Source organism: Urocitellus parryii, chromosome 4 (assembly GCF_045843805.1).
Source record: "Urocitellus parryii isolate mUroPar1 chromosome 4, mUroPar1.hap1, whole genome shotgun sequence".
NCBI lineage: Eukaryota > Metazoa > Chordata > Mammalia > Rodentia > Sciuridae > Urocitellus > Urocitellus parryii.
Window position 1 is genome coordinate 62,849,354 of NC_135534.1, and position 12,552 is coordinate 62,861,905.

The 12,552-nt window shown below is 45.1% G+C and overlaps 1 protein-coding gene across 1 annotated transcript in view; it reads right to left on the minus strand.

Annotated features, from left to right (window-relative positions):
• The window catches only part of LOC113191287 (short transient receptor potential channel 2), a 19,395-nt gene continuing 6,843 nt past the window's right edge, over nt 1-12,552 (minus strand). Inside the window, exons 6-13 of the mRNA XM_026400957.2 lie at nt 9,656-9,856; nt 9,410-9,572; nt 8,420-8,512; nt 2,998-3,190; nt 2,333-2,460; nt 2,022-2,100; nt 1,172-1,307; nt 1-397 (exon numbers count right to left, since the gene is read on the minus strand). Coding sequence (XP_026256742.2) covers nt 6-397; nt 1,172-1,307; nt 2,022-2,100; nt 2,333-2,460; nt 2,998-3,190; nt 8,420-8,512; nt 9,410-9,572; nt 9,656-9,856 — 1,385 coding nt within the window. The 3' untranslated portion in view covers nt 1-5. The remainder of the gene's footprint in view (nt 398-1,171; nt 1,308-2,021; nt 2,101-2,332; nt 2,461-2,997; nt 3,191-8,419; nt 8,513-9,409; nt 9,573-9,655; nt 9,857-12,552) is intronic.

The window sequence follows — 12,552 nt, forward strand, 5'->3', positions numbered from 1 at the left end:
CTGCATTAGGAATCCCTATTGGTCCCCAAAGCCTCTTGTGGGTCCAAGTCCCCAGCCCCCTCTTCTTCTTGCTCCCTGTGCACCAGCACATGAGCTGGGGAGGAGAGGCCAGACTCTCCAGAAGTTGGAGCCCCAGCCTCTTCAGCAGTCTGAAGCCCAGTTTCCGAAGAGTCTTGGATCCCCACAATTCCTGACATGGTCAGCTCTGGGGTCTCAGAGATGGGGGGCCCCAGGTTTTGAAAGCTGTTGCGCACTCGGGTGATATAGCGACTGAGGATACTGGCACCATCAGGAGGCCGGGGCATCCCTCCTGCTGCCAAGTTTCGACGAACACCAGCAACTTCGCTTTGTAGTCGAGACACAGTTTTGGTTAACTCTGTCAGTCTGTTGCCCAGGTCTGAGAGGTGGAACATTGAGAGGGATGTTTTTCAGAAGATGAGCCTATTCAGTATTTCTTCTGTCCTCAACAGAACCCCAGGGGACACCTTGTCTGAGATTCCTGAGGACCCAGGACTGGAAGAACTGAGGGGTCAGTGGTTCAGTGAGTGGACAGAATCTGAGGTAGATGAAGCTAAGTAGTGGTGGAGGGTGGCTGCTTTAGAGCTATAAAGAAGGAAGGTCTTGTGGGTCAGAAAAGGCAAGATGACTCATGGGGAGAAATTTTAATTGGTAGGGATTTGTACATCTGCCCCAACAGCCCTCTCCCCAATCTACACCTGGCCAGCTCATTCCTGTCCTTCAGGCTTAATTCAAATTCTACCTGCCTTTTCTCCACCTTCTCCCTCTCAAAACAATAGGCTTTTTCTGTCCTTTGGGTTCCCAGTGCAATCTGTGTCTCTGTTTCTACCTAGTATGATGGCTTCTCCCCATACTGAAAGCTTCCCTTGTATGCCTGCTGTATACAGTGCCCCTCCCTACAAGACAAGCCTAGAACAAGGGAGGACACAGCAACAATCACAGGTTGAATACGTAAGTAAGTGAACGAGTGAATAAATGAACAGGTGAATAAAAGGGCTAGCTGATTCAATGAAACGAATGGCCTACGTGCCTGAATGGGTCAGGGGGTAATTCAGTGCAAGGGGCAATATTGTGCAGGTTGTGGTTTCCAAGTGTAGGGTGGGATGATGAGCAAGAAACAGGGGTGGGGAAAGCTTGGAGGCTGACCACTAACCTTTCCGACGTGTCTCCTCAAACTCGCGCCGGGCAGTCTCTATGTAGCGCTGTACCAGAGCCTTGATGACACGAAGGCGGTAGGACCCACGCTCTCCCTCCCCAGGCCCAGGCCCTGCCCCTGCCCCCTGGTTGGCCTGGAATGGGAAGACAGGAAGGTGAGAGAGATTTCTCTACCCTCAGCCTTCCTCTAATCACTGTGCCACCCCAGCAATAAAGGACCAAGTCAAAGTTTGTGCAGACTTCTTTGTCCCTATAGGCCACACACCTAGACCTGGTCTGCCTCCACTTCACAGTGGAGTCCTAAAAGTGAGAAGGACCGGGGCCAGAAGCTAGGGAAGGGTCGACTACGAGAGCCCCATGGTAGTGGGTGGAAGCAAAGGCTAGGAGGTAGAGGAGAGATAGGAGAATTCCCAAAAGACATGGCAGTAACATGAAGGGGCTGTCGTGCCCAACTAGACCAGGTTAGGGTACAGAAAAGCAGAGTAAGTGAGCCCCCTGGATGCCCACCTTCCTCTCCCAGGTCTCTGTCAGCCTGATAATTTCCCAGTTGGTTGGACATTTACCCTTTGCTTCTTAAAATGTTTCTGAAAAACATTCAGCCACATCTTGGCCCAGTTTGTCTGGAACTTAGTAAGTATCTGTAGCTTGGGAGGAGGGTGGCATGAACTTCTATTCACATTGTATAACACAGCACTGGGAATTTTAGGAAATGACCAGAGCCAAGAAGAGAGAAAGGATGTTCTGGGAACATAGCTGGAAGGATAGCTATGCCAGAGATGTGCACACAAATGGATGGTATACAGTTGAAGCCTGGTGTGAGAGGGCCAATAAGTAGATGAGGTACTCACATAGGTGGGGATTGGGGGATAGTCTGGCTTCTTGGTTTTGCAGCAGGAGCAGCAACAGCAAATAAACTGGAAAATTCTCCTGAGAAATTTCAATGGTGGCAAGAGGTTAGTCACAGAACAGTTCTAGGGAAATGAGGGCAGGAGGTCTGGGGATGTGACTCAGTAGTAGAGTACTTTCCTAACATGTACAGGGCCCAATACAACAACAAAAAATAAAAAAGAAAGAAAAGAAAAAGAAATGGGGTAAGGAGCTGGGTAATGTGTGGGGGCTGGGTGCTCAGGGGTTGGGGTGAGAGCTCTGAGGTCATCACCTGAGAAGGTAGAAGAAGGCCTTGGGGGAGGGCAGGATGTTGAAGGGCACAGGCAGAGTCAGGCCCTCTCGGAAATAGGATAGGTAGAGCTTAGAGCGAGCAAACTTCCACTCCACATCAGCATCATCCTGGAGGCCAGGAGGCAAGGGACTGTGAAGGACCAGGTTAGCACCTGGCTTTCCTGCTCACTGAATCTGCCTTCTCCCTCAGTCCTCACATCTCTTACTCTCCAGTGTGTCAACCATTCTCCCCATTCTGGCTTCCAACTCCTTGGACACCCACCTCTCCCCTGCCTGTCTCCACCTTTCCTCTCTCCCTCCCCATTATCTCTCATCCTCACATCTTGATCATGCCCAGCCTGTTCTCCAGCATGCAAACCATAACCCTTCCCCTCCCTTGCCTCTCTCTTCTCATGTTCCCAACTACTTTTCCACAATGCACTCCTCCCCCTGACTGAAAAGAGGAAAGAGCACTAGACTTGATGTCTAGAGACACTGACAGCATTACCGGGACCTTCATTTTTCAGAGGAGAATTTATCCAGAGCCACAAACAAGACCACAGAGAAGGCAGAGCAGGAACACAAGTGTCTTAACTCCTTGCACCTGCTCCTCTCCATCCTTTCTCCCTTCTTCTAACTAGCTTAGGTTGACCTTGGTTCACGCACCTCGATCTTCTGGAAGGAGTTGGTGATCATGGCAATGAGCATGTTGAGCAGCACAATGACCATGACGATGGTAAAAATGCCATAGAGGGCCCGGCCCACAAATTCAGGCACCAGAAACTGAGGCATGTCCACCACACTGTGCTCCTCCATGCCAAACATGGTCCAGAACAGAAACTGGAAAGTCTCGTTGAAACTGGCATGTGGGGTCAAGAAAAGGATAGGAAGTGAGGGGTGAGGGAACAGCCTGGACTCTGCCCAGACACACTCTTCCTCACCCTCCAGGATCCAGCCAAAGGTGTTCTGTATTCATGAAGTCCTTCTGGTGGAACGCTTGCCACTTCTTTTCTCTCTCTCTCTTTGTGTGTGTGTGTGTGTGTGTGTTGGGGGCTGATACTGGTGACTGAACTTAGGAACATTCTACCTCTGAGCTACATATCCAGCCCTTTTTAAAACTTTGAGACAGGATCTCACTAAGTTGCCCACCCTGGCCTTGAATGTAGGATCCTCCTGCCTCAGCCTCTGGAGTATCTGGGATTACAAGTGTGTGCCACCAGATTCTGCAACCTTGCCATTTCTGGGATTCAACTTTTATTCTTTTGGTCAACAAATATTTATTGAGCACACTGTAGAGTCATAGGTGCTAAGAACACATTGGTGAACAAGACAAGCAGTCTCTGTCTCCAAGGACCTTATGTTCTGGGGTGAGGATCACTCTGGGAGGTGACATGGACATTACTAACACTTGATCTGAGCCAAAATGCAGAGAAGTGATAAGATAAAGAACATGCCCCAAAGCAGGGGTTATGAACTTAGAGGGTTTAAAGAACTGAGAGGTCAGCATGACTCATCTCAGAGGACAGAGTCTGGACCTCTGAGAGGGAAGAGAGGGAAGTAGGGTCCACCCAGATGTAGGAACTCAAGAGTAAAACCTAAGATCCTTACCTTGCTCTGCAAACAATAGGAAGCTAGAGTGAATTCTAAGCAGAGGTGATACCTGCTTTACATTTGAAAAGATCATGTTGTGAGTAGAATGCTGGTGAAAAGATGGGAGTAGAGGTTTGGAGACCAGTTAAGAAACTGTTAGGCTGCTGGTGTGGCTCAGTGGTAGGTCCCCTGCACTAAGAGAGAAAGGGGGGGGGAGAGAGAGAGATAGAGAGAGATAGAGAATATGAGGGAGAGAAACAGAGACACTGTTATTGTGGTCTCGGTGGGAGAAGATGGTAGTATGAAGCACAGTGATAGCAACTTCAGTGCTGCCTCTTCCAGGAAGCCCTTTCTGATCAGTCTTCCCTAAACACAGCAGAACATGTTTATCTGTTAGTCATTCACAGTTCTCATTACATTTTTCTTCCTATTGCACTTATTTGTGAATCTATCTTGTTCCCTCTATCTTGGTACCAGTTTAGACATACATGACTACAACCTCACACTGGATCTGGTGTCTGGATCAGTGTAAGGATGGCCTTAACCTAAGAAGGGCCTTAGCCTAAGTACCTCCATTTGAAATAAAACTGCAGTCCCTACCAGGTACGCCTATGGAGCCCTCCAATATGGTCATCAGGCATAGCCTGATTTTAAAAAGTCACTTTCCACAACCCTGATAAAACTCAGAGTGAAGTCTCTGTCATTTGCTTTTGCCCTGGTAAAGGCAAAAGGCGAGATTAGGGTGGAGACCACCAGACCATATGACTTGACATCAGAACAAAAGATGTCACTGAGAAAGCCGGTAACAGCTGATAGGGATTGAAAGGGCGGTCAGAAACCCCCAAATTTAGTATAAATCATGGAGTGAATGAACAGACATCCAGCCAGCCGACACTGCTGCACACAAGGCTGAGAGCCTGAGGACCTAGGACATCCCAGCTCTTCTCATCTGCCTGATCCTCTGCGTCGTCCTTATCACTCTCAACTCTACAGCAGCCTCTTGACTCTGGTGAGAAAAAGACTTCTCCTTATGACCGTCACCTCAGCCAGCCATCAACTCCACTCCAGGAGAAGCCTCTATTGGTTCCTGACCTGGTTGCTACGGTCTGAGTGAGTGCATCTCCTGGACTTGAGACTTAAGACTTAAAACTTGAAATCTAGCACTTAAGCTTAGCATGCAGAGGGAATGTCTGTAATAGGTCTGTCATGATTGAGTGCGTTTGCAGAGCTTAGAGTTAACTTAGAATTATTTGCTTTTAATTGATTATGTCTTTTGCAATGCCCACCATTAAGGATTGTCATTTCTTGATTAAGAACCTATAGAGTGAAACTGTATTAAGTGATATGAGTGAATAAACATTGAAAAGGGCAGAAGTGCGTGGACATTCTTCATCTCTCCCTTCGACTGCAGATGTCACACTTTTGCCCATTGCAATAATCAGTCTCTTGTTACTCTGACCTCCACATTACACTAAGGGTATTCTTTCAAAATGCTAATCTGACCTGTATGTGTCAATATTTAAATACTCCTAGCAATCTTCAGTCATATGTCTACCATACAACTTATCTCAGATTTTCAACAAAAATACTTTTTTTTTTTTTTTGGTACTGGGTATTCAACCCAGGGGTGCTTAACCATGAGCTACATCTCCAGACCTTTTAAATATTTTACTTTGAGACACGGTCTCTCTAGTTGCTAAGGGTCTTGCTAAGTTGCTGAGGCTGGCCTTGAACTTGTGATCCTCCTGACTCAACCTCCCGAGTCACTGGGATTACGGGTGTGTGCCACTGTGCCCAGCACTCAACAAAAATACTTTTGACTTAATTTTATATTACCTAAGAACAAACAGTTCAGGAAGGCTCAGCCTTGCCTTGCTGCTGTGGAATGAAACCACTAGGACCATGAAGCATGCAGGAATGAGTAGCTTCCATCCCTGGTACTAAGATTCATGGTTTAAACTGTGAAATCTCAGTCCTTAATAAATAAATCTTAATAGATCTCAGATAATAACCTGAGTTTAGGCTAGAATTCTCTGTAAGAAACTGAATAAAGCTTTGATAGACCCTGAAACCATGAGAGTCTTAACCAGTATTTGCAGGCCCAAGTATTTGTCCTTTTAGTATCGTAATTAAAACCATCATGTAGTTGCAGAATTCATGATTGGGCATCAGTTTAAGTATCACCTGGAGCTCCCTGGCCTGATGTAGAAAGACCAAGCTCCTAAGGAAGACCTTCATGCTCTAAGACCTTGTCCTAGTTACCTTCTCCAGTTGCCCCTTACAAAATTCTTCCCTAGCCGGGCGGCAGACACCTGTAATCCCGGTGGCTTGGGAGACTGAGACAGGAGGATCATGAGTTCAAAGGCAGCCTCGGCAAAATCGAGGTGCTAAGCAACTCAGTGAGACCCTGTCTCTAAAATAGTGCTGTGGATGTGGCTCAGTGGTCAAGTGCCCCTGAATTCAATCCCTCACCAAAAAAAAAAAAAAAAAAAAAAATTTCTCTTCATGCACCAACCATGGGATACATCTTGCTGTTCTGTAAATACACCTTCCTGCTTTGGTATATGGCCCCTTTCTGCCCAGAATGCCTTGTATCTTCTCAGAAGTCTATAAACCTTCTAGGTGGAATTCAGATTCTCCTTTTCCTATAAAACTTTCTCTGAGCATTCAAGGCAGAGGAAGGGTCTTCCTTTCTGGGCACTCTCAACATAAGCCCTCCTTTTACATAGTATATATTATGCCAAATTGAGCTTGTTGTAGACATAGCTATCTTCTCTATGAGAACAAGCCTGGTTAATTTCTTCTTTCTGTGCTTCCAGATCCAGGGACAGGATTGACTACAAGGAAGGTGTCAGTAAGTGTTGAGAACTTACTGAGAACTTAGTTGAGAACTCCAACGACAAACTGAATGGCTTTGAAAGTCAATGAATTTAAAAAGTGAGTGTATGAATGAATGAACAAATACTTGAATGAAAAAAATTTAATTATTGGCCATATTTAGGAAGAATTGAGCATAAAAAGAATAATGACTATAATAAGAAATTTATATATAATAATAAGATATTTGCACCCATAGTGATATTTAAAAAAGAAGAAGGTGGGGCTGGGGATACAGCTCAGTTGGTAGAGTGTTTTGCCTTGCATGCACAAGACCCTGGGTTCAATCCTCAGCACCACACACACAAAAAAGAAGAAATATAGAGACAGAAAATTGACATCTTAAAATTGCAGTTATAGAAATTGATTCAGATAAAAATCATCTATGGGGTTGGGATATAGCTCAGTTGGTAGAGTGCTTGCCTCGCATGCACAAGACCCTGGGTTCAATCCCCAGCACCACACACACACACACAAAATCATTATGGATGCTAAAATCACTTGGTAAAAGAAAGACTGAAAGGGAGCTGTTTAATCCCAGTATCTCCATATGTGTTCCCATTACTAGACGGGCTTCTCTAGTACCTTTGCAACCAAGGTGTGCCTCCCGATGTGGAAAATACCCATCACCAAATAAGTTGTGTTCTTGCCAGAGCTCCTTAACTTGAATCTAATCATGAGGAAATAAATTCTAGCTGTGGAATATAATTTAGTCTACAGTCTTGACAAAAGCATTTGTCATACAAGACATTAAAAAAAAAGGGAATGTTCAAGATTAAAGGAAACTATAGAGAGATGTGACAACAAAATGCAAAATGCAATGTATGATTCAATGCATGGGATTTTTAATTTTTAAAAACTCTTAAGATTTTTTTGGGCAACTGGGGAATTTTGGGGGGAGTGTACTGGGGATTGAACCCAGGGGCACTTAACCACTGAGCCACATTCCCAGTCCTTTTTTATTTTTTATTTGAGAGAGTGTCTCACTAAGTTGCTTAGGCTGACCTCAAACTTGAGATCCTCCTACCTCAGGTTCCTGAGTCACTGGGCTTATAGGTGTGCACCACCATACTTAGCAGCAACTAAGGAAGTTTGAATGAGGAATGCATAGTAAGTAATATTTTGGTATTGATATTAAATTTTTGAGTATGCAGTAAGGCAAAAATTGGCCACAGACCATACATGAGCATGGTTACATTCTAATAAAACTTTATGAACAAAAACAATTTTTGAAGTGGGATAATGGTTTTGTGGTTATTCTCTTAGGAAACTTCTGAACTATTTAGGGGTAAAGTGTCATGAGATTTACAACTTACTTTAAAACATTTCAAATAAAAGAGAGTAATAGACCAAGCAAATGTGGCAAAACAGTAACAATTGGTAAAGTCAGGTAAAGGGTATAGGGATGTCCAGTATACTTTTTAATTTTTTCATAAGAGTGCCTTTTTTCAATATGAAAAGTTTATGAAGGAAATGAGTGAACAAATGAATGTATAAACAGATGAGTGACCAAGTGAATTAATGAGAGAGTGAGCAAACAAGAAAACTGATTGAATGAATAAACAAAGGAAAGAAAAAGAGATGATCAAGCTGCAAGTCCCCAGCCTCTGCCCCAGCATACTTGCCCAGCCGCTCTGTCTCCTGGTAGGGCACATAGATGTTGTTTAGGCCACAGAGGAAGGCAGTCAGGATGATCATGAGGATGAACATGAACCTGGCATGGGATGGGATGTGGAAGGGTCAGAGCAGGTCTTCACCCTGGGAGAAATAGGACTTTGGGAAGAGGGATTGGGGGTAATGAACTTTATGGCCCTCAGGAGTATTCAATTTGGTTACTATTAAAAGTAAAGAAATCAGGGGATGGGAATGAGAAGGAATTTAAAGTAAGTGCCAAAGCAGATGATATCCCTTAAGAATAATGGGTATTGGGTCTAATCAATCAAAGCTGGGGAAGGACCAGTCTCTTAGGGAGTGACTGTGATGCTGAGATTGTATAGGGATGGCTGCGAGTGAGGGATTCTTATTGGGTGGGAGCCATCACTAGAGAGTTAGAACCACATGAGAACGAGTTATCCTGCAATAGGGAAGGCTGGAAGAATCACTAGGTGGGATATGAGGTTCTCCTCCAAGCAAAGCCAACCTGCAGCTGTTCAGAGATATAATTAGCACTTTTCTCACCTATGGCACTGTCTCCAGTCCCACCTGAGGCAGGATCCTAAGGAAGTAGGCATTAACCATGTGTTCTGATTAGGACAAGAGACCAGGTTTGGCTGTACATGATTTATCTTTCCAAAAAGGGGAAACCCATGGAACCGAGACTACTATAACCAAGGACTCTTTCAACTGTCAGTGGTTTACCATCTTTTCTGGGGTCATGAGCCTCTTTGAGAAGTAGGTTAAAGTTATAGACCTTCCCTCAAAATAAATTTATGTTCATATTTATACTCCAATCTTGTCTGTACGTCCAGGCATTCAGAGGTCTCCAGAGCTTATATCTCTGGAGGAAGGCAAACCAGGAATTCCTATGCCACACTAAAGCTGGGGAAAGTCACCAGGAGGTTAAGTGGAGTTTATCAGAAAGGAGGACACTCTGAGCAGGGACAGTACACACCGTATCATGTCATCAATCATCCTGCCAATGGAAATCTGCAGAGTGCCCAAAGACTCGTGGGCCGGCAGAATGTAGGCCAGGCGGGTGAAGCTGAGCATGCTGGTGACAGCAAAAAGCACCTCAGCCAAGAACTGGGGATCCTCTGTGCGCCACTCACTTCGCTCTGTGCAGATGAAATGGGGACAGTGGCTGAGAGACAAGGAAGAGGAGGGACTAGGGGATTCAGGGCTGAGTTGGGATACTCACCAGCAGTGGTGAAATAGTGGCAGGCAGCTCCATTGGCAGCATCCCTGCAGTGCATGTGGGCAAGCCCAGCCAGGAGGAGGCGCAGAGCGAAGGCTGCCAGGTACAGGGACAGGATGACCACATCCAGGAAGTTCCACCAGTCCAGGAGGTAACTGCGCAGGCCCTCAATCCATACTTCCTTACACTCGAACCACAGGAAGCCTGGAAGGGGTGGCAGAGGGCCAGGACAGGATGGGGCAAAACTCTGTTCCTCCTTGTAGGTCAGAGCCAGATTATGATGGCCCTTTGATGAGGGCGTGGGAGCTAAAACATCACTGGGGTAAAGCCAATAAAATGTAAATGTTTAATCTATCCAAGTGTAGAATGATCTTATGTGAAAACAAGGACTCTAGGTTCATGCATACCCATGGCTAGTGTGACTTGCCCCAAGGATCACAGGTGGTTGATGCTCAGAAAGTGAGTGACAGGCTGAGACTGTAGCTCAATGGTAGAGTGCTTGCCCTGCACATGTGAGGCTCTGGGTTCGATCCTCAGCACCACATAAAAATATATAAATAAGTACTTAAAAAAAATCGCAACTCTCCATTAAAAAAAAAAAAGAAAAGAAAGAGAGTGACACCTGTGAGGAACTGTATTAGGAGGAAATGGTTTACAGCTGCTATTTTTGACCTCCACCAAATAAATATTAGGCAAATATTGAAATAATCTTGATTTGAAGGGACTCCAAATTATCAGTCTACTCAGTCTCGATGTCTCAGTGGGGCCCATTGCCAGACTTGGGGATGCCAGAGTCTTGACAGTTGGTCCCATTAGTCATTTGTACAATTTGTGCCCTTCTTCATTCCCTGCATATGTGCTGTCTGTACTATCTTGAATGCCTTTCCATATCCTTTGGAAGCCCCGCTCCTCTTTGTGGCCCAGGACAAATACTACTTCCTCCATGAAGCCTTCCCAACCAGGTGCAGGGAGTTGCCTTTGCTCCGAGTCCTCCTGGCTCTCTATTCATATCTGTGATGCTCTTACTACAGGGCACTGCAGTGTATCTCCCCGTGCGTCTGCCCTATCCCTGCCTGTCCCCTTGAACTTGGAGTCCCTCAAGGACAGGGACTGTATCTCATAAATTTGCCAGTGGTACCCAGAACAAATTAACTAATATGTATTAAGCTCCTATCAGGTAACAGTGAGATCCTGTGGTAAATAAGATGGATATAGTACCATTCCTCCCACAGCGTATAATCTAATGAGACAGGCAGGAAACAAAGTAGATACAATACAATGTGGTCATGCTAGGACTGAGGAGCAGGGGAACTGAGGTGCTGTTTGGGAGTGTTTAGGATGGATCCTCACCCTGATTTGGGGGCCCCAGAAAGCTTCTCAAAGACAGTGACATTTAAGCTGAGACCTGATAGAGGAGCTGGAGCCAGTGGGTGAAGAGGGGCAGTGTGGGAAGTGGTGAGTGCTCTAGGAAAAGTGAGGAGCAAAGGCCTGGACGCAAGTGGAAATAAGATGTGATCAGGGTGGGAAATCAGTGCTATATGGCAGCACAGCACCTTGTTATGTGGGCTAGAGGCTCAGTGAATGTGTATAGAATGAATGGAAACATACTTAAATTATCCATGTATTCTCAGGGCTCACAGTAGGACTTCAGCAAACATACACTGCCTGAATAAATGAGTTTTACTTTATGTGTTTAAAAGATGTTTCTTCTCCTACAGACAGAGGAAGAACTTTATTGGTTACATCTCTACTCAGGGCAGGTCAATAGATGTTTTGTTTTGTTTTGTACCAGGGATTCCACCCAGGAGCACTTAACCACTGAATCCATCCCAGGCCTTTTTACTTTTATTCTGTGTCTCAATAAGTTGCTTGGAGTCTTGATAAGTTGCTGAGTCTAGCCTCAAACTTTCAATCCTCCTGCTTCAGCCTGACAAGTCGACAGGATTACAGGCATGCACCACTGCACCTGGCTCAATAAATGTTTAATAAATAATGGGATAAGAAAGTTTTCCTTTTGGGTTGTTCTTGTCTCTTTCCCTAAAGATTTACTTCTGGCCAGGTGCAGTGATGCATGCCTGTAATCCCAGCAGCTAGGGAGGCTGAGGCAGGACGATTATGAACCAGCCTCAGCAAAAGCAAGGCACTAAGCAACTCAGTGAGACCCTGTCTCTAAATAAAATATAAAATAGGGCTGGGAATGTGGCTCAGTGGTCGAGTGACCCTGAGTTCAATCCTAATACTTCCCCCAAAACAAAACAAAACAAAAGATTTACTTCTGGCCATCACTGACTGGCTTGGTATAGTGTGGATGGGTCTTGGTATACTGTTGGCCTGAGTTTGCCAAGTGAGGGGAGGCCAGCTAAGGAACAGGCCACTAGTCCAGCCTGATGAGCTGACCAACCAGAGGTTGGTGGAACTCTGGGGATTCTTGTAAACTGTATTTGCTGAATTGTTTGAGAAAACTTGGTTCTACTATAGAACAGAAGAAAACTGATAGAATGGATGAAATATGCATTAAGCACAGATGATTTAGTTTGAACAAATAAAGCAGGTAGAGCACATGCATATGACATACACAGAAAGGCAAGGATAAACACCAGATATTCATGATACATTGAATATACATGAGGCATATGGAGGCCCTTGGTATTTATCAGCTCTTAAGTCAGCAACCTGCTGGTGACACCAGTGCTGGTTCCATAAGTCCTCTGTTCAAAGAATGCACATAAAATTCATAGCTACTCATCAGGATAACTGGCAAGCCACAGCTATGCTGAAGCATACTAGCCACTGTTTTTCCCACAGATCAAGTAGTGGCCTAGGCACCTCTGTCCATCGCACCTCCCTGTTGAAACCTCATAACACCATCATAACAACATGTTTTATGGGTGTAACAGACT